Source organism: Alosa sapidissima, chromosome 21 (genome assembly GCF_018492685.1).
Source record: "Alosa sapidissima isolate fAloSap1 chromosome 21, fAloSap1.pri, whole genome shotgun sequence".
In the NCBI taxonomy this organism is placed as follows: Eukaryota; Metazoa; Chordata; class Actinopteri; order Clupeiformes; family Clupeidae; genus Alosa; species Alosa sapidissima.
Genome location: NC_055977.1, coordinates 17,894,042 through 17,917,987, shown reverse-complemented (window position 1 = coordinate 17,917,987; position 23,946 = coordinate 17,894,042). Strand labels below are relative to the sequence as shown.

The 23,946-nt window shown below is 42.3% G+C and overlaps 1 protein-coding gene across 1 annotated transcript in view; it reads left to right on the top strand.

Annotated features, from left to right (window-relative positions):
- col22a1 (collagen, type XXII, alpha 1) overlaps positions 1 to 23,946 on the top strand; it is a 58,474-nt gene that overhangs the window by 6,702 nt on the left and 27,826 nt on the right. The window contains exons 4-18 of the mRNA XM_042076055.1: positions 5,043 to 5,123; positions 11,045 to 11,156; positions 11,683 to 11,806; positions 12,223 to 12,498; positions 13,019 to 13,099; positions 14,096 to 14,215; positions 14,579 to 14,623; positions 14,824 to 14,886; positions 15,166 to 15,204; positions 18,332 to 18,385; positions 18,654 to 18,707; positions 19,055 to 19,108; positions 20,762 to 20,815; positions 21,201 to 21,245; positions 23,587 to 23,640. Of these exons, the coding sequence (XP_041931989.1) occupies positions 5,043 to 5,123; positions 11,045 to 11,156; positions 11,683 to 11,806; positions 12,223 to 12,498; positions 13,019 to 13,099; positions 14,096 to 14,215; positions 14,579 to 14,623; positions 14,824 to 14,886; positions 15,166 to 15,204; positions 18,332 to 18,385; positions 18,654 to 18,707; positions 19,055 to 19,108; positions 20,762 to 20,815; positions 21,201 to 21,245; positions 23,587 to 23,640 (1,256 nt within the window). The remainder of the gene's footprint in view (positions 1 to 5,042; positions 5,124 to 11,044; positions 11,157 to 11,682; positions 11,807 to 12,222; positions 12,499 to 13,018; positions 13,100 to 14,095; positions 14,216 to 14,578; positions 14,624 to 14,823; positions 14,887 to 15,165; positions 15,205 to 18,331; positions 18,386 to 18,653; positions 18,708 to 19,054; positions 19,109 to 20,761; positions 20,816 to 21,200; positions 21,246 to 23,586; positions 23,641 to 23,946) is intronic.

Below are 23,946 nucleotides of genomic sequence, written 5' to 3'. Positions count from 1 at the left end.
CAGACACACACACACACACACACACACACACACACATCCTTGACCCTCAGCCTGCCCTCTGTTCAGTCTAGATTAAGATTCTTCTTTAATTTTAGATGTCCATGCATAAATCATACCAGCTCTTTTGTTGATGTTGGAATGAGAACAAAGGACAAAACAGGACACGTTCCAGAACAGAACTTTTCCTTTAGATCTCAGAATGTGCCATTGTTTTTGTTCATTTCTTTGTCTGTTTAGTGTTCTTATAGTCTTTTTTGTTTATTCTCCACAATCCTCTCTCTAAGAACTCAATATTCCATACGTCCAAGAATAACCGTGGTCAAGCCAAACACACTGACCACACGCTCCGGGTTATTTTTTCCACCAAAAATTACAGCTCTAATGTTTCATGTGCATGCTGCTGTGAAGCTCAGTTTGCCTTAAGAGCCATGGGGTGCAGCTTCTAATCAACAGCTTTTAAATGTGCCCCAGATCAAAAGCTACAGAGACATTTCAGATCATAAATCAAGCCTGTGAGACCCCAGAGAAAGTGAAGTGGGGTTAAAAACCCTCACAGCCTTCAGATGACCTCACTGACCCTGCAGTTACCCAGATAGTGCAATGTGGTCCAGTCTCGGCCCAGATAAGGCCACGATTTGACCAAAAAACATTTAGAGATTAGCTACAGATTTCTTCCAGAATCCGACTTTCAGTTTTAGATTTGCATGTGACAGTATTAAATTGCCAGTGAAGAAGGAGAGAGTGATATATATTGTGTTGTTGTGTACATTGAACATATTGTTGTCGGAGTTAGTCAATTAGATAATATCACCTCTGTAGCCCCTAACCAACATCTGTTGCAAGATCAGGCCTACTTTCCAATCAAGATGATATGGTACAAAAGGAGAAACATGGCAGTGTTAAACCATATTTTTCACAGACTAAAATAGGGCATATCGCACGCTCACACACAACCGAATTTGATTGTCTTGGCCCACCACAACCACAAAACCCTTGTGGCCTCTAATCAGCCCCGACGTGTCTCTAAATTTGACAGCAGCTGCAGCGTAATGGTCCTGGGGCTTGTTTGAAGGCCCCCTGAGTGTTTGCTTTAGCTTCTGAGGAAGGTTTCCCCATCCCAACCCAAAATCTGTTTCAGATTACCCCTCCGCTTGTCTGGGATGGGATGTTCAAGGGGATGCCTTCTGTTAGTGGCCTTTCCCCTGGTCTTGTCCAGCCATGCTTACCACATGGCCACATACACGCATGGTACACACACACACACACACACACACACACACACACACACACACACACACACACACACACAAACTTCTTGGTATGAAAAACAGTCTGTCATTTACAACCTTATTGTATGACGTTATTTAAAATACAGCCTTTGATGACAGTTACGGGGTTACAAATATACAACTGAGACATCAGACTAAGCAGTGGCATTGTTTATAGATAGCCTGTCAGTGGTTCAACCACACTTTTGCTGGTACACTGTCACACAGTAGTGTAGGGATGGGTAGACAGCTTTGAGTTAACACACAGCTCTAATTAATAACATTGACAATGGCTGGTGGATGTGTCTGTTATGATTGTGTGAATGGTGTGGTCTGGGTTTTAAATGGAGTTGTGACAAGAGAACATGGAGTGCTTTGGATGGAATCATCGCCTATCACAAACATTAGTAAAAACCCATACAATGCACTGCAATAGTTGCAAGTAACCTCTGTCATCACTGAACACATGTTAAAATACCCTTTCCAAAGCCTTGATACATTTGACTCTGGTCTATGACATATCCAGCCCTGGAAAATATGACTTCATTACCTTTTCCAGGTTTTCTATACCTGTGGGAACTGTGCACTTTTTGTATAGTCACAGGCATGTGATGAGCCTCGGTTCAGGTTAAGAAATAGTTAGTATAGCCCCCAGAGCCCTCAGTTTCCACGAACACATATTCTGGAAGCATGCACACTACAGTATAATACATTAGAGGTGTGTTCATGTATACAATTTGACACTTGAGTGGAGCATATTTAGAGAACAATTTTAGCTTAAAGGAGAATTCCGTGATTTTTCACGTAGATTATTAGTCTTTTCTTGAGTACTGTCAACACAAAAAAAACCCTGAAAACAATTGGTTCACCCTAGCTGGAGTTGCTGTAGCCAACAGCTAGAGCTGCAAGGCAGCTACAGTGCTACACTCTGGGGGCGTGTTCAAGCTAGGTAGAACAGATCGTTTAATTTTTTTTGTACCAACAGTACTTGGTGACCTCGAGAAACAAGGATCTATGTTAAAAAAATCGTGGGATTCTCCTTTAATCTACTTGAGGGCATAGTTCAACTAGATGTGTCACCCACTCAACATAATGTATAAAATGGTATAGCTCACATGGGCATGAGAGGCATGAAGGAAGAGCATGATGGGTACCCACAATCCACTATCTGGTTCCTAAGCCTTCATTTTAACTCTCAGCTTGGTCACGAAAATAACAGTGTTGGGGCCACAGGCACAGGAAGTCGCTGTGTCGTTGATCTTTCTTTCCCTAAGGCATGACTTCTGCCACCATTTTAAAACAATGACGCACTGTTGGCTATTCAAGGCTACCTCACCCCAAGTCCTAAAGAATGGGCACTGCTATGGCCAAATGGCACTTTAGACCCATACTTTGTGCCTTGTTAGGACTTAAGCACCAACCACTAGTTGCTGGGAACACTTAAGTGTTTATAAAGAGGGCAACGTGGGAATAATGTGCAAAATGCCACCTTTCTGTTACTTGAAAATTAGAAGAAACATGGACACAAAGAACTGATTATTACCAGTACAAGACACTTAGAATACCTCCTGGGAAGATGTCATTAAGTAGAGGAATGGGGATCTGGCGCTGATGTTTGTTCATGGAGAAGTCATCAGTCTGAATGCATGCAGGAACAAAGTTTTTTGTGGAAATAAACAAGTCACCTGGATTTTCCCCTGGGCCCTGAAGCAAACTCTCAGTTTATGCCAGTCTGAGGTGGATGGTCTGTTCAGAGACAGAGAGAGAAAGAGAGGGAGAGAGAGAGAGAGAGAGAGAAAGAGAGAGAGAGAGAGAGAGAGAGAGAGAATAAAGGAGAGCTACACACTCTGCCATAAAAGATTGCGCTCACGGTAAAGTTAAAGCCTCTTTAAACATGACAAAGTGCTTTTTATAGGTACGATTAAACAAAATTACAGGGTCTGATTACACATGATTGTCAGGGATGCGATCAGCGGCTGTGGCTTTGGGTGTCTGCCCACTTTGTATGCAAATACAAATAGACACCACAGACACACGCACACAAGTGAGACGACCACAACACTGTCCCGTTGGGGAGTGTCTTTCACAGGCTTCCCCGTGATCTCTAGATAAAGAATATGTATGCTGTGATCTCTAGATAAAACTTATGCTGTGATATGTAGATAAAGACTACCTTATGATCTCTAGATAAGTTGTTTAGAAAGGTGGAGTCAATGGCATCGTGCTCTCATGCTCCACTGTAATTAATAGTTGGAGAAAATAATGCCACGACTTGAGAATATAAGGACACAGTTTACAGGGTGGGGCCTCTTCAAGTGGGTCATTGAGTGGCCATGAACATACTAAAAATAATCTGACATGTCATGTTTTCCTTAGCCACGAGGCTGGCGGACCCGGAAAGTAATCCAACCATAGATCATTGACGTCCAGTACTGATAATCATGCCCTGTGAATAAACAAACAGAAAAATAAACCAAACAACTGTTTACCCCAGTGCCATTAATATTTGTGCTTGTGCAACAGTTGAAACAAGGACAGACAGTGTCTAAAATCAGACCTTGTAACAAGGAAGAACCCCCATTCAGTAGGGGCCAGCATCACAGAATCAATTAAGTCAGACTTCAGGGGGGACAGCCAGAGAAGGCGAGCCGCCCTGCCGACTCCCTTCAGCTGTCCAAGAAAGACAAAACACTTCCTCCCTAAAACAGCCCGCCATCTGTGTGTCGTTTGGGGAAGGCCGGTTTCCACATTGAGCTCCTCAAGCTCAAACAAGCTATTCTCAGGGCACCATACCTGGCGTGGCTGCCTCTCAGAACGACTCAGTCACTGCCACAGTATCCCACCCCTGTTGTCATGTCATGCTGGGGCAGGAACGTCCTACAAATAGCTCCCCTCCTAAAACGTACCCCACCCTTTGCCCACTCTAGAGTTGCTGTTTGAGTGCTGAGGTTACCGTAAGCTGATGCATGCTTGTGGTGTTACCTTTCTCGCTGTCACCAACCAGATCACTCTAAGGACCCACGGCTTTCAAAGGCAGGCGAGCGTGAGTCTAAAACTGTCACCGCCGCCACCAGTGCTGTCCTTTCTCCAGACAGTCAGCTGGAACCGAGAGTGTCTCCACTCTGCAAGCAAGCAGTCTCTGAGACATGAGTTATGCCAGCCATCTCTTACTGAAAGAGGGATGACTTAAGTTGGGAGTTAGTGAGGGGCGCTGCTTTACTACCAGTCTTAATATTAGGCCTGTATTTGTTTCCGATAGAGGCTGTGTGGGGGTTCCCTTGGAAAAACTGAGTCTATGTATTACACAAGTGTGGCGTTGCGCAAGTTAAAGTATGCAAGACTTCTGAAACACTTCTAAGGGTACTCGTCCTGCGTCACTCGGTCTTGTTGCAGTAATGGATCTGTATGTTCCTAAACTAAGTGATCAGGGATAGACCGTTTTTTTTTTCTCACACATTTACATTAACATTACATTTACTCATTAATTTACACTAACATTACATTTACTCATTAATTTACATTAACATTACATTTACTCATTCATTTACACTAACATTACATTTACTCATTCATTTACACTAACATTACATTTACTCATTTCAGCTGACACTTCTATCCAAACAGGCAACAGAAAAAATCATAGGGGCAACAGAAGAAATCATAGGGGCAACCTCCCAAAAAAGAAACGATTTTTATTTTATTTCAAATGGGAAATAATGGGCAAATGCTTGCTGTTTTATAACTTTGTTTAACATGTGTCTGCTATTCTTACAGATGTTCTGTGCCCAAACATGAAGGTTCGGCCAGACCGGTTCAAACCCAACAGTCCCAGTGCAGGCCTGGAGGAGGTCCCAGGTAATGTTACCACACACACACACCCACCCACACACACACATCACACACACCCACCCACACACACACACACGCACACATGTGAACACACAGAGGTGCACACACACACACACACACACACACACACACACACACACGCGCGCGCGCACGCGCACACACACACGCACACATGTGAACACACAGAGGTGCACACACACACACACACGCACACACACACACACACACACACACACACACACACACACACACACACACACACATGTGAACACACAGAGGTGCACACACACACACACACACACACACACACACACACCCACACACACGCACACATGTGAACACACAGAGGTGCACACACACACACACACACACACACACACACACACACACACACACACACACGCACACATGTGAACACACAGAGGTGCGCACACACACACACACACACACACACACACACACACACACACACACACGCACACATGTGAACACACAGAGGTGCACACACACACACACACACACACACACACACACACACACACACACACACACACACCTCCTCCTCCATCACTCTCCCCTTTCTTACTCCAACGCTTCCTGTCTCTTCTCAGACGGCAGACTCAATAGTGGCTTTCTTGGACTCAGAACGCTGCCTTCTTAAAGTGGAATTACTCATAATCCCTGACTAGCACTGGGGCAGAGAATGGACATTTGAAACACTGTTTAATCCAGGATTTCGATCTAGTCCCCGAGACAAGCTCATTGTCTCCTTCCATAAGCCCCAAGACTGAAGCGACTAAATGACTTAAAGTGAAAACACCGTAATGCTTTAATCAGATGGAAATGGTTTTCCACAAAAGAATGGCCACGCTTGTTGCACAGTCCTCTAAGAGGAGAGTGTTTTCTTTCTGATTCATGGAGAATTTCCACCTTCTCAATTCCAACTGTAAGCTGCTCTCAAACAGACATACAGGCTTCTTTGCCCGGTATATGTTTATGCATCACCCACTGGCCTTTGTCCAGCTTTACAGTGTCAAAGCCTCCATTATTTACACCTGTCATACCCTCTCTGATTTTAATTCAAAAAGACACTCTGTGAGTTACCATCCTCCCCAGGGCTGCAGGATTTTTTGCACATATATGTAGCAGTGGTGCTACAGAGGTTGTAGGTTGATTTGTAGCACAAACCATAAACCATAAAACCATCACAAGTAGGGCAGTTCATCACAGTTCATCTGTTGTGGCTGGGCACTAGGCTTACTGCACCTGGAATGATAAATAGTCCTGTAGTTACAAACATCTCACCTGTAGGATAACTGAAGCAAACTTTTTTCTTTGAACTTTCCAATCTGAATTCAAAGAGTGAAGAGTGTGAATCTTTACATTTTTTGTTTTCCATTGTAAACATGCAAAGCAACAAGGCTATAGCCACAAACATTTGACCTCTGCTCAAACCAAGGCACATTGATTCTTTTCTTTGTACAGCCCTGCTTCTCCAAACTAGGAGCATCTGTTCAGTGGCCATGCTATGCATCTGAACATGCAGGAAAATGAAAAGCACCCTCTTCTCTAACTCAGAAATGTGAGGAAACCATGACCGGTGAAGAGTCACCCAAACTTTCTGGCAATGTTTTGAGTGGAGATGAGCAAGTTTGTCATCTCGAAAGTTACTAATTTCCCTGCATTAGACGCTTGTGTGTCGGACTGTGGAAAAAGTACTTAATTTTGGGCTCAGAAATGTTGAGTGGTGGCACACAGGCAGATAGGTAGGATGTTATCTTAAAGCCTTTGGGGATTATGGTTCCTGTCTGAAACCTCCCACTCAAATTCATCACGCTAATAGAAAAAACAGTCAGGCAGAGAGTGATGTCTAGTCGAAGAGAGAGAGAGAGAGAGAGAGCGAGAGAGAGAGAGAGTGAGAGAGACAGAGAGAGCATTTGAGCTCCCTGAGCCCATATAGGCCGACAGCAACTGAATAGCATTATTGTAATGGCAGCTGTCAACTTAAGATGTATGAATGTGATCGGCCACTTCAAAGTTTTCATTTTGCTCTGAATGCATGATTGAATTCAACATTCTGTGCGAAGTGCTTTGGGATTTCAGTTTGATGATTAGGGGGGTGTGATGTCGGCTGCAAAAACACCCAGACTGTGACAGCAGGGCAATGAAAGCCACTAGACTATCCTAATGTGACTGGGAGACAGTGTGTGGTAGAGGAGTGCGAGTGAATGGAGCCGTGTGTCTACCCCCCTAACAGAGTTTAGGGACGAGTTATAACAAAGGTGGTTGAGGTTTGCACTGTATATCATACCAAACCGGGTGTTCTGTTCTAGGGTGGCAGATGTTTGTAAGGACGTTGCTTCACTAGACTACAGTTCACTTCCTCTCCAGTACAGGGCAGTGCTAATTATGTGGCCAATTCTCTCCTGTAGACTGCAACATGTGACAGCAGGAAGTTTATATCACATACTAAATCCAAATGTCTGTTCGTCTGTTGGAGTTTAAACAGTTTGACTGACTAGATTTCTTTTTCTCATTGTCTGGCACTGTCCAAATTACATGTTTATAAGTACAAGTTTGCAACTTCTTTTTGAGCATAAAAATACATGTTAAGCTTTTAAATGTATGCACATCAACCACATATATGCAAGGTTTTACAAAAAAACAGGAAACGTCACGGATGACAGTCTGTGGTTGATGACCTATAGGACCCAGAATAGCTCATATATGTATGTATGTATTTATTTGGCATTGTTTCCTGTCTCACAGTAAAATTACGTTTATTATTTGAATCAGTGGATTAATGTCTGGAAAGTCGCGTGTGAATTTTGAGTTACAGTCAAGGATGATATATTTCTGTGACACAACTCTGGAGATGTCCTTAAACATGCGATCAATTTGCAGTCAACACTTTGGCAGATAGAACTTCCAGATGCAGATGTCACCATCATTTGGATCAAAAGAGTGCATTCTGAGCGAGTTTCCCACATTGACAGTCATCTGGCGTTCCCTTCGATTTTTTTTTGCTGCCCTGATCAAAATAGCTTTTTTGGTGGATGATTACATGCTTTCTGCTGCCATTTCAAATTACAGGTCAGCGCTCACTAGCCTGGCTAACAACAGACCGTGTCTAAAATCTCAATTGAGATTAAGAACGGGTCTGGGGACCCTTCAGTCGCTTTCGATTCCCAAGGCAGGGCATAACTAGCAATGAAATTAAACTGGTACAATAAACTCTTACCAAGTATTTTTGAAAGTACCGTATTTTCCGGACTATAAGTCGCACTTTTTTTCATAGTTTGGCTGGTCTTGCGACTCAGGTGCAACATATATATATATTTATATATATGGTTTTTTCCTCTTCATGAGACATTTTTTGACTGGTGCGACTTATACTCCGGTGCGACTTATAGTCCGGAAAATACAGTATAGCAAACACATAGGTTTTAAATGCACTTGTAACTCAATTTCATCATCCAGTGTAGCCATTGGTTGTGTTGAACAGCGCTGCTGTACTGTGCTGTTTTGGTGATTCGGAAGTCGGCATCCAGATGGACCTGCAGAGGGTTGTTTGGGTTCACTCAGACTAAAACAACTCTAACGATAATGGAAAAAAAGCATTCTAGCAAATATGAATGACAATGTCTACACATAAACTAAAGGCCTAACGATGACAACATCGAAGAACGATATTGTTGGGGTGGGGGGCGGGGGTCACTTCCAGAATGATTTTTTGAGAATTATAAAAAGCTGACAGCCAATCAGGATCCATAACATTTTATACATCACATTCATCAACACATGGAGAGACTTTACTTATTGTTGGTCAGTGTGGACATTTTTATCGTTAGTTATCTTTGTAGTTAACTGGCATTTCTGGTGTGAACGGCCCTTAAGCGCTCAAACTTAGCCTGGGAGAACCCAGACGAACCTTTGGCAAATTTGAAATTTCTCTGCAGGTCTGGCAAAGAGGTAATTTACTCCATTTTCAATGTTCCCTAAAACCTGGGCACCAATCACAACCGTTGAGGCGGGCTTAACATGATGACATCGAAACAGTATTTGGAAAAACGCTGGTTTGTTGAGATGTTTTTTCCTTTGCTCTGCATATCTCATCTCCTTCATTGCTGTAATTGGTTTTAGGTCTATCCAATTGTGTCCAGAGACATTTTCATCAGCGTCCGTTGGAGACACCCCTTGGAAATGGGAGGTGAAAGAAGCTTGTCCAGACACAATCTCAATTTCAATTGAGACACGGTCTGGTGCTAACCAGGCTAGCTCGCACTAATAGTCTCAAAATCTATGGAACGGAGCATTTGCCTAGTGAACGAAAACATCAAACATGATTAATAAAAATCACTTAACAGGGTTGATAACCCCTCCTAAATACTTACCAATACAATAATAAGCAAAATGGTAGTGTTCATTATCAATGAAAACTTTGTTCCTAAATTCCTAAGGCCTGTAGTCTAAATTAGATTAAATTAGCATGGGCACTGTGCCAAAAAAAAAAAACTTTTCCAGCCTACTTTGTCATTAATACTGTTGTAAACTTATCTCACACTTGCCCTGGTTTAGGCTTACCCTACGGCAAAAGTGTACTTTTGCTCGTCCTAGTTCGTATAGTGTCAGTCGATATTGCCCGCTCACATTATCTCAAATTGCAAAGTGAAATTGTTTTCTCCAAAGCAGCTGGGAACAGAGGAAAAAAGGCAATAATCCACTGCAGAGTTGGCCATTACATGAGGGGAGATTGTGTTATTTGTGGGTTTTGAGGGGCACAAGCAAGAGGACCATTTGGGACAATCTGTGGCTTTTTTCCCTCAGGCAATGTGCACATAGCCTCAAGGACATCTGCCAGACTTGCAGCTGGAAACACCCAATGCCCAGCTGGCATCTCCATAGTTACTTGTTTGTTGCTGGTGGGAGTGGCCCCTGGATGTCACCTTAAATGGTGGGCGGCTTACCCAGAAAAACCTCAGTCACGCCGACTCTCTTTTCCTCTCCCTCGACTCTCTTCCCCCCCCCCTCTCTCTCTCACTCTCTCTCTCTCTCACACACACACACATTTTTTTTTACCAATGACATAATTGCATGTGGCATCTTTTACCCTTTTTCCCTAAGGCAGCTGCAGATCTGTGCATAAAGTTTATTCCAGTTGGATCTGGCAGTGCATCTGAAGCATCGAGCATAATTAGTGGGGCTGATAATCTCCAAGCAAAAAAGAGAGTCCTGCTCTGTTTTCACTTATTCAGTAATAATGAGACTTAAAGCTGCAGTTCCCTGCCCATAAGTACAGCCTTGTGTGTGATGACAGGGTGTGTCTTGACTCACCCATATTTACCTTTTTCGGCAGCATCTACATGCTGCTCGGCTCGGAAAAGGCCCTGTTTAGTGCTGCACCGCAAACTTGCACATGCGTCAATCAAAATGACATAAGCAGTCATTACGACAGATATCCGTGACATTATCAGCATGGAAAATGAAGGTGTCCTCAAAAAGTGTGTCTTCACAAGAATGTGAACATCACAAACAAACAACAAAAATGTTCCACCAGTAAATCTGCTGACATGTATCCCTGAGCTTTGGAGCTTAGACGAGACAAGAACCGTTCTTCTCCACTCCTCTACAGTATATGGAGCAGTTTTTTTTATGGGCAAACATGCAATTACTTCATTTAAGTGTGGCTTGTTGCTCATAAGATTATCTGGTCCTCAAGTAAGAATACTGTCTCCCTGACCATGTGGATTGCCCTCTAGTGGCACTTATATGTATCAGCATCATGGCCTGCTTTAAATGGATGGATGTTGGCCTACGAGTTTGGCATCTTACTTTTTAACAGCACAGTAGTAATATAAATGCCTAAACGGGAAAAACATCTACACATTCAGCACATTTCTGTGACATTATCTATCTCTTTTGCCTAGGATTTGACCTGATGGATTACTTCAATGTGAAAGATATTTTGGGCACAAGGGAAGAGCCTGGACAAAGTTCTTATGTGCGCCTGGGGACAATGCCCATAGTCCAGCAGACTGAGTAAGTGCCTCAAGAGTAGTTGCAAGCATTGGACTGATTAGCCCAACAGATACTATTACAAGCCTACTGTGTGTAATGACCACTGTCTCCCGGCCTAGAGTATGTCATTTATTATTTGAGCAGATAATCAGTCATCCATTCTGTGCTTGTCTGCATTGTTGCCGTGTTTAACTGCTTACACAACTTAGCATAGCAGTTTTCCAAAAACATAGTTGCTAACTAAGCTAACTAAGTTAGCAACTTTGTTGGTTGCAATGCAATTTCCCATTGCCAACCAACTAAGTTGCTAACAGGTTAGCAACTATGGTTTTGGGAAACGCACCCCAGGTCTGTATCCGTGATTCTTTTTCAGTAGACAGTAGGTGTGAAGTAGAGGGCATATCATCTGGATGAACTAATGGGCTGAATGACAGGCTAGCGCATCTTTGACTGTCCCTGTGAAACTCCATGTCTGAAGTGGTGAATTTTGAGGCCACTTTGTTTGAAAGTTATAATAGAGCTTTCTCTTTTATCTTCCTTCCCTCAGGGATGTTTTTGCCCAGGGCTTGCCAGATGAATATGCCTTTGTGACAACATTTAAATTCAGGAAACTCTCCAGAAGAGAAGACTGGTACCTCTGGCAAATCTATGACAAGTATGGGATTCCACAGGTGAGGAGGTTATTGCATGAATATTTAACATGATGAATCAGCTTCTCTGTTTCTAGGTTGATTATGTGATTATAATACCAATATGCTTTTTGTCAAGCTCAGAGAGCTTTCTCTTACTCTATTCTGTGCGTCTCAAAGTCTCTGGTTTTTGGATACTGTTCTATTTGTGTTAATAATAATAATAATAATAATAATAATATAATAAAATGTATTTATATAGCACTTTTCAAGCATAGGACACAAAGTGCTTTACATAATGGATTAATTGGAAACAATCAAAATGGCTCGGACCCAAGCCTACAATTCTAGCCAGTCATCGCATTGCTTCAGAATAAGTGGAAACTGGTTGAACTTTGTGATTTTGACATTTCTTACTGATGCTCCTTCTATTCAACCCCCCCCCCCCTTTACCTCAGGTGTCCATTCGTCTGGATGGAGAGAACAAGGCAGTGGAGTACAATGCGGTCGGCCTGACCAAAGACGCGGTCAGGGCGGTCTTTAAGAACGAGGAGGTAGACAACCTGTTTGACCGCAACTGGCACAAGATCGCCCTGAGCGTCGGGGCCAAAAACGTCTCCCTGTATCTGGACTGCAAACTCATCCAGACGATCCCCATTGAGGAGCGAGAGGACATTGACGTAAAGGGGAAGACGGTCATTGGAAAGAGACTGTACGACAGCGTCCCTATTGATGTAAGTACTTTATGGCGCCATGTTGTTGCTAAGGCAACAGTTCATAGAACATCTAGATAATAGTACTCTAGGTCTACTCTTAAGATTTACAGCATATGAGATCTATCTGCGATCACATTGATGCCAAAATAAATTTTAAAAATTGGCCAAAACACATTTGAAATGCTTTATTATCAAGTTTTGGTTAATATGGACACATGCATATAACAGCGGGACACATGCATATTACAGTCACAACATTTTTAATGTGATATCTGAATTGGATTTTATCAATTAAACAAATTGTGGTTCACCAGGATGAAAAGTGTCGACTAAATTGTTCCCCTAGTATTTATTTACAGACAATATTGCCGGTCAGTCAGATCTCATGTCTTGGTTGGAAGATTTCAAACAAATGTTGATGGGGCTTGATCCAGACAAAATAGGAAGCATGTTACCTAGCCAACCTAAGGGCACATGTCAACCTGTTGCTGTCTATCTGGGCTTGTGTGTAACCTCAAGCCTGCGTGTCACCCTGCAGTTTGACCTCCAGAGGATGGTGATCTACTGTGACTCCAAACAAGCTGAGTTGGAAACCTGCTGTGATATTCCTGGTGGCCCGGTGAGTGGATGTGTGTGGTGAGTGTGTGTGTGTGTCTGTGTGTTTGTGTGTATGTGTGTGTGTGGTTGTGTGTGTGTGTGTGGTTGTGTGTGTGTGTGTGTGTGTGTGTGTGTGTGTGTGTGTGTGGTTGTGTGGATGTGTGGATGTGTGGTTGTGTGTATATGGTTGGTGGAGAACTTTAGAAAGGTGAAAGTGAACTTGTCTGTCTGTAGTCTGATTATGTAACATTGTGATAATATTCTGTTAAGACAGCAAAGGTTTACAGAGAGAGAGAGCAAGAGCGAGAGAGAGAGAGCGAGAGAGAGAGAGAGAGAGAGAGATAGAGTGTGTGTGTTTGCGTGCAGACACTCAGACATTTTCAGCATGCTGCTTGGCTTCTCCCTCACACCTTCTCCATTTACATCCTGCCACTGAGTCACCAACAATATCAGTCTTACAGGGCTACATGGAAGTGTAAACATAGATTTACACACACACACACACACACACACACACACACACACACACACAAGCATGTGTGCCATCCACACATTTACACAAACACATAATCTGTGTGTGATGCACACAGACACCCTAATACTGTTTCAGGCGGCAAGACACACACACTCTCTCTCTCACACACACACACACACACACACACACACACACACAAGCATGTGTGCCATCCGCACATTTACACATACACAAACACAAACACATAATCTGTGTGTGACGCACACAGACACCCTAATACTGTTTCAGGCGGCAAGACACACACACTCTCTCTCTCACACACACACACACACACTTATAGACTGACCATAGGAAGATGTCAAATAAACATGTATAAACGCTTTTATGACAGTAATTTCTCCAATATATATTTTTTTTTTTGAGAAGATGTTGGTTATAACAACGTTACTGTCTGGGTTCAACACTCGTACTATCACGCTACCCATCATGGGCAGCTGTTAGCAGCCATGTCCAACCTTGGCTTTGTGCCTTTCTCTGTTGTAGTGTCCTAAGCAGGTGGTGACGGAAGCACCCCCTGTTGCCATACCCACACCCAGTCCCACGGTAGTGGAGCAGCAAAGTGGCAAAGAGACAGTCAACTGCTCTTGCCCTGCGGGGCAAAAGGTACAAGTCAGGAGGAAGGGGTCAAAGTTCATCCCTCAACCTAGATGTGGAAAGGAGATACTATTCTATTCTGTCCTAGGATATATATACTTGTATTTATATATACATATACATATACATATACTCTATATTTTCTATTATATTCTATTCAGTTTTGCATGTTTGAACTTGCATGAGATTTACATTTCATTATCATAATTAAGTACTTGAATGACAAAAAAAAAAGTCTGATGATGTTTCAGACTTTGTTTTGTTTCCAATCAGTGCCTAATTTGATAAATGTAATCATGATGCAAGGGACATCTGTCTTCTTCATTTTTTCTTTTGCCACTGTTTCCTTCTCTCATCTCCTCTATTTCACAGGGAGACATAGGTCCAGCTGGTATCCAGGGTGCCAAGGGTGAAAAGGTCATTTAAAGTGCCCATATTTTCTTCTGAGCCCATTTCATTCACAATTCACAAATTATTTAATTATTTAATTATTTAATTACAATATGGGTGAAATGCTGGATGTTATGTGTGTAAAATGCATAATGTACATACCAGAGTACATGTCTTTGCACTCCCATGCTGCATGTTGAAACCCATTTGTGCGTACATCTTTTCAGGGTGACCTTGGTATTAAAGGCTCAGGAGGATCTCAGGGCCTCAAAGGACAAAAAGGAGAAGCTGTACGAAACCTATTTTGTTTACATCTCACATCGTGACTAGGCCATTTTCATTTGAGATGCTGTTAGCTACATTCTAGTTAAATGTAACTGAAGTGAAATGTCATTTCAGATCTAGTCTCTGTATCTCCTTTAAAGTAAATAGAATTCACATGTTGAAAGGATTAGCCTCAGCTTGATTAGCTTACAGTAAACGCTGCTTTCTTCCTCTCTGCTGCTGATTTCTGATTTTCTCTCTTGGGCCTCGACAATAATTAATCCATGTCGATTGATTATTTGCAGGGCAAAGCCACCTCTATTAAAGGTGATAGAGGTCTCAAGGTAAGTACATTCGAGCACACTCCATTGTGGATGCTGTGTGGTGCATGTTTGTCTCACTGTCAGCATGCTGTCTCAGTCATGTTAAAGCCTCAAGTCTTCATGTCTGATGTCACTCCTCATTTTCTCCAATTCTCTCACTACATTATTATTTTTTTCATGAGAGGAAGTATTTCTTAGGTCAGTGAATAACAGTGAACAGCGATTGGGTTGCGTACATTTATCATCTCTCCCATAACAAGTGCATGAATAGGAAAGTTCACACATATCGGCCCAATCCCAAGACCAGTCCAGACTCACAGACTTTGTTGCGCGTTCTCACAAAATTCGCAAGGGCTTAGGGCTGTCCCAATGTCGCATTTCAAAGAGCGTGAGGGTTTGACTACACACTTACCGAGCCCTTACCGTGAATCTGCATCAGTGCAGACACCAAAGGGAATTACCCACAGTTCAAAGCTTGTGAGGTAAACAACAGCACGACACACGACCATGGAACGGAGCATTTGTTATTAAACATCGCCAAGGTAACATGTGATCTCGTGAAGTGCTGTCCCAATCCCATTTATACCTATCTGAGCCCATGTGGCCTCATAAACTCACTCACTTAGCACCTGAGCTCAATTAAGTCTGTGAGTTTTTAGTCCTTTAGCCCTTTAGTCATTCCTCAGAGCTCACTTTGGATTGGGCCATCCACTTTTAAAGATGCTATGAAAGAGCACAAAGTATCCCTGCCTATACTTCAGCATTGTTGTTACATAGCCCAGTTATTTTATTTTAAGGGAATGTGGACTACGGGACTTGCAGGTGACTTGTATTCAAAAATAAGTTAGTTGCTTCAAATCATGCTGTGATTAACTAGTTTTATTTGAGCTTAGCTCAGCTGTTTCATCTTGACTTGGTTTAGCTGAACTGGTACAATCTTGACTTCAGTGGGTAAAGCTCAAGTACCAGTGTCCTTGCTACAAACACATATTCCATCCTCTAGTGTGAGTCCATAAATTCAGGAAAAACACAACCTTTTTCCTTGCAGTACGGCGTCATATCTTCCTAAAGATCTACAGAAAGGCGGAAGAAACCCCACGACTTGTATAGGCAGAATTATAGCCCTTGGTCAACACACAGACCAAGTAACTGAGAGGGCAAGCACACGTCTACGCCCTTCTCAGAAAAAAAAAAAACATTCAGTTATGAAGGGCATTGCCAGTTGACAGACCTGAGGTATAATTATGGAACCCAAATCACTGGCCCAGCCTATCTTTCCTACTGGCCAGCTTACAAAGAACAGAGCCAAAGATGGCCGCCAACAAATTGGCAGGAAAACACAAGACTGTAGAGTTTTATATTATGTGCATTAAGCATCTCTTTTATGTATTTACTGTGCATGCATGACAGAAGAACAAGTGCAGGGCTGATGGGGAGTCTGGCGTGCTGTTGTTGTCACCTGTTGTGGTTGATTTGATAAAGCCAAAGCTTGTTTGTTTCAAGTCTTTCATCTGAAAGAGGCATGGGACATAAGCTGTCAGAACATTTTGGGATTTGGCTTTACTCTTCACTGATTTCTATCTTTTAAATCCATGACAATGGATTAGCATATTTTTTTTCCACACAGTGTTATGTTTGTAGATTCAACTGTTCTAGTGCTCTTGACAAGACACAGGCTGAAATTATACTTCGAAGATCATTCCAGAAACTTCTTTATTATAGGCTGCAGCCATGTTGGGATAGTAGCAGCCGCCCACGACTAGAAAAATGTGTCCATTTCGTTCCTGAGCACTGGAATTTCCTGAAAGAATTATATGCTATTATAAATCAGCAAGACCTTTCTTAACCTAACTCAAAGCAAGCTAGATTATGTGTTTCACATTGAACACCAGGGATGCTGGACTTTCTCTCAGTTTGGTTTACATAGGCCAACGTATCTTTAATATCAAATTGGACAGGGTCAGAAGCTGCATAAATACTTCAATTGTTTGTTTACATTGTGTTTCCCCTTAGCATTTCCTGATAATGTTTTCCTGTTTTGCTTTTCGTTTTCATAAACAACATCCTGCAAGATCTATTATTGCGTAGTGAATTACCATTTGAATGGGAAGGAACAGGGGCATCCATTTGCCGTGCACTTGTTGTTATTGTGAGCAACCACAAGCATTTCGATGACAGTACGTAAAGAGGAAAGCAGTGAGCTATCTAATTTGAAAGCCAGTCATCCACATTATCTTTTTGCCACTGTGGTGATGGACTGAGCTACATAACTTTAATTGGAGAAGTCACACAGATTTCAGGTTCTCTCTTAGGATAAAAGCGTCTGCCAAATACCATCAACATAAAACAACAAATATTTTTCAAAACTCCGAATGCCAAATGCTTTTCCCAATTCTCTCAAAGCTCTTCTAAGCATAACTTAATGGCATTGCCCTCGTGGCAAAGAGAATGTGACAACCTACAGTATGAGCTCTTTATATGCTGTGAAGATGTTATGTTGTCTGGGTGATGTTGTGTGCCTTGCATCAACGGCCTCACCAGCTGTGGCTGTAATTAAAGGTTGTGATTCTTTAGGCTGCGTAAAGTTCCTCAGACAGCTGGCAAGATTTCATCCCAACCTTGTAATTAAAGAGCTTTACAGTTTCTCCCTTTCTCTTTCAATGCTTTGAAATTCTGTGGGATTCCTTTGCGTGTACTGTAGGTGTCACGGCAGCATGACACAGAAGAAGAGGAAAACAAGCAAAAGGAGGGAAAAAAATCCATTGTCTCCTAAGTGGTGTGGATTGTGATAGATTTCAGTAGTCTCTGAACATGACTTGCTTTTCAAAACATAACCCTGTATTGTGGAAGTTGCAACAGTCAAAATTGTTTTGTCTCACAGTCCATTGTTCTGTGTGTGTCTGTGCATGTGCGTGTGTGTATGTACGCAAGGTCTGTCAAATCAAATTGTCACTAACTGCATTGTTTTTCAAAAGTTTTGTACGTTGTGTGTTTGTGTTCAGTGTTGCCCATTGCCGAGTACTGCCTCAGATCATTCAGTGCTTGTTCCTTGTCCCGAGCGCCTTCGCCACCGGTCATATGAATAACGCTGCACGCTCTCTATCACAGTGTCCCCTTTCTCATCGTAACGGTCATTTCTTCCCTTCAGGGAGACCCGGGTCTTAAGGGGGAGTCTGGAGAGAGAGGAATCAAAGGAGAGAAGGTCAGGGAAGGTCCTTAGTGATTAGCCTTATTTGTGGTCCTCCAATTCAATCATAATGGTAGCATTTGTTTCTTAATTCCAATTATGAGAATAGACTCCAGTTTTAAAAAATCTGTTAAAACATGTTTCTTATACATTGATCAGAAGCTACATTTGCAGAATGAATAGGTGCACATTAGTGTTTGTGTCTGTTCACTCACTCAAATGAATTTGCTTGGTTGTTAGAATGCATTTACTAAAACATCCGTCTATGTGAATACATTTGCAGGGCACACCAGGGCTTCCAGGCCTTGCAGGCGAATCAGGAGACAAAGGAGAAAGAGTGAGTGTCACTGCCCAATCTTGACCATCACACAGATTCACACAGTAACTAACACAGACCTTCAGTGGGCATCGCATACAGACAACGGACCAAGTCACTGATTTAGAAACACAGATTAATATTGTAATAACGAATTTACTATGTAAGGATAAAAGCAGGCCAGTTTCTGAATTCTGTGAATGTTTTAATGATAAACCTGAAAACCTTTTTAGTCAGAAGCACCTAAACTAATAAATCATCACCTCTGGACATTTTTCTATTTCAGCTTTGAGAAATACCATTGTGTTAGTCTGTCATACTCTTCCCTGAAAGACCAAATTGTCTGAACAGCTGTCTATGTCTAACAGGGGGAACCTGGAGCATTAGGGGGCTTGGGCTTGCCTGGACCTCTCGGACCAAAGGTACAGTCTCCAACACTCCAACACTCAAACATAAACAAGCGAAACAATATTTGGGCTATCATAAATCACTACCAAATGGAAACTGAAGCCAAGTGCCAATCTGTTTAAGTGCCAAGCTGTAGACGAAGAGCGGAAATGTGGTTGACAGAGCTTAAGACCATGGGGCTTAATTTAATGAGATTTCAGAAACCTCGACTAGAGCTGCCTTTATACCCTCAGTAAAGCCTTGACACTATTGAAGGATGTTTAATTAATTTTGGTTCACAGGCAGTTGATCTTCAGATCTCTATCAGCAATGTTTGTCAAATTAATAAATGTACACTATGCCCCATGTCACTGACATTTTCTTTTCCTCTTTCCAAGAGCAGAGAAGACTATGTTGACATATGTTTCTTTACTTTGTCATTGTGGAAAGGCTTCTGTTGGTTGATAACCTCTCAAACTTGTGTTTAGCTTCATACAGAAGTGTGTTTGAGATTTTAGATTTGATTTAAGTCTTTTACTTTGCACTGAGCTGATGTGGGGGCTTAGCCACTTACATTAGATTAATAGTTTGACCACACTTGGTAATGACCTCTTTGTCTGTTAGGGAAGGGTTGTTTGGGTCATGCCGTGTCCTTACATATAAGCATGCTCTCTGTTTAGATTGTCAACCTGAAGACATTTGGTGCCCCCTAGTGATGGAAAAAAATACTGAGTAAATAACATGTCTTAAAACATGGTGTTGTTTGTCTTGAAATGTTTGAAACTTTGCACTTTTGAAACATTTGATGTAGCCAAATATGAGCATGTTGTAGTTTAGGGTAGTGTTTTTAGTATTGTTGAGTTATGAGCAGGTACATGACAGGGCTCAAACTTCAGACTAGGGATGACACGCTGTGAGCGAGAGCACACAGGGGTCAATAGGTTAGAGGTCATGAAGTGGGGTCATCTTCTAACAGGTGCTAATGCTTTTCTGGGGTCCCAATGGCTTATTTTACCGGATACACGTTTAAGCATGGTCAGGACATCAGGGCATCTTAAAGTTTTTAACAAAACTTGTCTTTGTCTGTTTCATACTGCATATTGTACCACATATAATTAGACATTACACAAACATATTGGTCAAACATGAGCTCATTGCAAACAACAGGCATGTTTTCATGTTTAATGCAGCGCACTGTTTGTTTCAATATGTTATATAAGTACAGTTTAGTACAATTTATTTGTATTAAATCAAGTAGCATTAGCAAAGGTACAGTACATAGACTTTGGCGACTACTAGGCAGAAATTTAGATACAGTAGGTATTCATTTAGACCTGTAGGAAATTCATCCTGTGCCAAACAGCATGTCAGGAATACAGGCAACTAGAGGACAACAATGCCACATAACACCAACAACCAATACACAAAACAGCAGAAGGCCTGTTCATAACACCAACGATCTCTACATGATAGATTAGTAAAGTGCAGTATCATCAGTAGTACATAGTATATAGTAGTAAAGTGCAGTATCATCAGTAGTACATAGTATATAGTAGTAAAGTGCAGTATTATCCCATACTAATGTTCAAGTGTTTTCCTTCCCTAGCTTCTGCAACAGCATAATACTGGTAGGGCTGATGGAGAAAGTGGCTCCTAAACATGCTCTGCTCTTGTCCTGTACCTCATAGGGTCTTCAGGGGGATGCTGGCCTGCCAGGCACGTCCGGGCCTAAAGGGGTCTCTGTGAGTATTGTGTGTGTTTGCGACTAAGGGCTTGATTGGGATGTGTTTTATCACCATGTGACGGTTTGCAAAGGTACAAAGTAAATAAGCACAAAGTATATGTGCAACGTACCAAAGTAGTAGGTAGAAATTTGTCTACAACCCAAGTGTTGCAGTGTTGATACGTGAAAGCAGCAATAAACTCTATACAACTCAAAATATTTCCATAATCTTTAGACATCTTTATAATTGATATGAGTAGTGAAGTTACTGTAATATTGTAATATCTTAAAATATCACTGATGTGTTTTGTTAATCATCTATAGTGTATTCAATATTGATGACTTGATGATAACGTGGTCTTGTATTTTCTTTTCTTGACCATCTTCCTGTGTTGTTCCGGCAGGGTGATCCTGGCAAGAAGGGAGAGAAAGGAGCACCTGGAGCCAGGGTAAGAGTCTGCTCCCTCTCCTGACACGCATGGCCACGATCAGTCAACATCCACAGACCTCAATACACATTAGCGGTGCTTAGAACCATCCGGTCTGCCTTAGCTTTGGGTCGTGGCCACCATACCACCTCAAACGTGCATTATTTTTACCCAAACACGATGTCATGTTGTCCGTTATCCGTTACCCCTTACTTAATGGTTCTTAGAGCCATCCTGTCTCCTAATGTACCGTACATCATTGCAGTCAACAGTGCTGGGATCAGCAGCCACAGTCAGCATCAAAGAGTGAGTGCATACTGTATCTGGAAATAGCCATTTGCACGGATTACTTTACTTCATGGCAGTTTGCATGCCATGATGAGGTTGCAGATAGAGTTGCTCACCCAACGAGTTTCCCTTATGTACAGTCAGAAAGGAACCATTCAGGTGGAAAAGGAACCATTCAGGTGGAAAAGGAGAAACTTTGTGCAGGGGATGTAGAGTGCTGAGGAAGAGATTAAGTGCTTTCCTTGTAGTCCACCTTGCAAATGTGCTCGTGTGTGTGTGTGTGTGTGTGTGTGTGTGTGTGTGTGTGTGTGTGTGTGTGTGTGTGTGTGTGTGTGTGTGTGCATGTAGACCTGTGTTATGCGCACACCTCCCTCTGGAAGTTGAGAGATTATGAAGCTGATGTAGGTAACAGATGTGTCTGGTCTTGATGCACTCTCCAAACTTCCTGTATGGGAACTACGGGGGCGTAGTGCCTCCACCCCCCCCCCCCCCCCCCCTCCCCATTCTCCCCCTCTCCCCTCTCCCACTAGTCTAGTCTTCAGTTTGTGATGAACACCTCCAATCATCCACCTCATGCAAAATAAAGTCCACAGCATCAAGCTAAATAGTCACTGATTGAATAGTAATTGACTGAAGATGCGATGTACAGTATGTGAAGAAGAGAATTCACTTACAGTATGTGGTTTTTATTGTCAAAACAAACTAGTATGTAAAATTGTTTAACGTTGACTCTTCTGACTATTTCTAAGTGGTTTCTGTGCTCTGTGTGGTGGTAGTCATTTCATTAAGGCTATTTTCAGGTTTAGTGGTATTTCCAACACAAGCCACATTCTGCACCTTTAAAGGAACATGTCAACTTTTTAAGCCTACAGCCATTTAGCCTATAGCTCCCTTCTAGCAATAGATTAGCTATAGACAAACTGGTTCCCAAAATGTCGGCCTGCTCCCTTTAAGACTGATTTTCCAAATCACGTTTTTGAGTGTTATCTCTAGTGGATAATCCAGATGATGACTAAAGCAGTCCTGGAGCTCAGACCATGCCTTTGCTCTAGACATTAATCAAAGCGTACAAATAAAAAAACTGATCTGCCAAAAAAAAATCATTAAGGGATTTGGGGAAAAAATAGAACGAAGAGTTATTGCATGACCCATTTGTACGAGATGAAATCCTTCAGTGCATCTGATCTGGTTCTAGTCTAAGTTAACGGGTCGTATATCACTATAGATTATGGATGGGTTTGCCATATGGTACTTGTTCTAAAATGACCCAACCCCCCCCCACCACACACACACACACACACACACCACCACCACCACTTCCCCTTGTCCTGCCACATCCTTGAAGCCGTTAAACATAGTGAAGTTCAGGTGCCCAGTGTATAGCTTAGGGGGGCTGGGGGTCCTGCCTGCGTCCTGTCCTGTCAGCTGTAGGTTCCAGGAAATACAGTTGTCTAGAGAGCTGGCTTTTCACTTCTGGAGGTGTAGAAGTACTTAACTACAGGGACACCTGTCTGTCAGATAGCTTACAGACATGAATGAGCTCCTGTGTGTGTGTGTGCGTGCGTGTGTGTGTGTGGTGTGTGTGTGTGTGTGTGTGTGTGTGTGTGTGTGTGTGTGTGTGTGTGTGTGTGTGTGTGTGTGTGTGTGTGTGTGTGCGGGAGGTGAGGGGGTTGAGTGGCAGTGGATCTGCTAACACAGGAGCCAGCAGTGAGATACATTTGGTGTAGACGCTATTCATTGCCACCATATGGTGTAGGCCTGCAGGGACAGAGGATGTGGAATCAATACAAGACTTGTCGAAGTTTACTGCTGTCATTGAACTTCCTTTTAGTTTATCAAAGGAAACATGTCTATAAGGCAGACATAACATAGGCCTACTTTCTGAATGAATGTCTACAACCTTAGGACAAACTATCAATGATGAAGCTCTCTTATAAACCATGACATCATTTTATAATCAGTATTCTTCATTATTATCCTCATTCTGGTTATAATAAGACATCATAGATATTAAACATGCATCCTGGTTGTAATATGGCATAATCGTTGAAATAAATATTTCTTGTCTCTGCAGGGCCAGTCTGGTCTAGATGGATTTCCAGGCAAGCCAGGAGTTCCAGGAAAAGACGTGAGTGTCCCCTCTCCTCCATCACCTCTCCCCACAGGTGCAGCTCTCAGTGTTTCCCACAGAATTGAATTTCATTTGTGGTGGTTGGTTTGCAGAATAAACTTGAACAACAGTTTTTAACAATTAGCACAGTGTGGTTATGATGCTAACCAGATTTAAGCACAATTTAGTACAACCTGGAAAACCATTGTGTGGTGGTCAATGTTGATATTGTGGTGGGCGCCACAAATAAGTCAATGTATGGGAAACACTAAGCTCTAGCTGAGGGTGGAACTCTCTCTGATATGAGAAACAGGGTTCAAGATC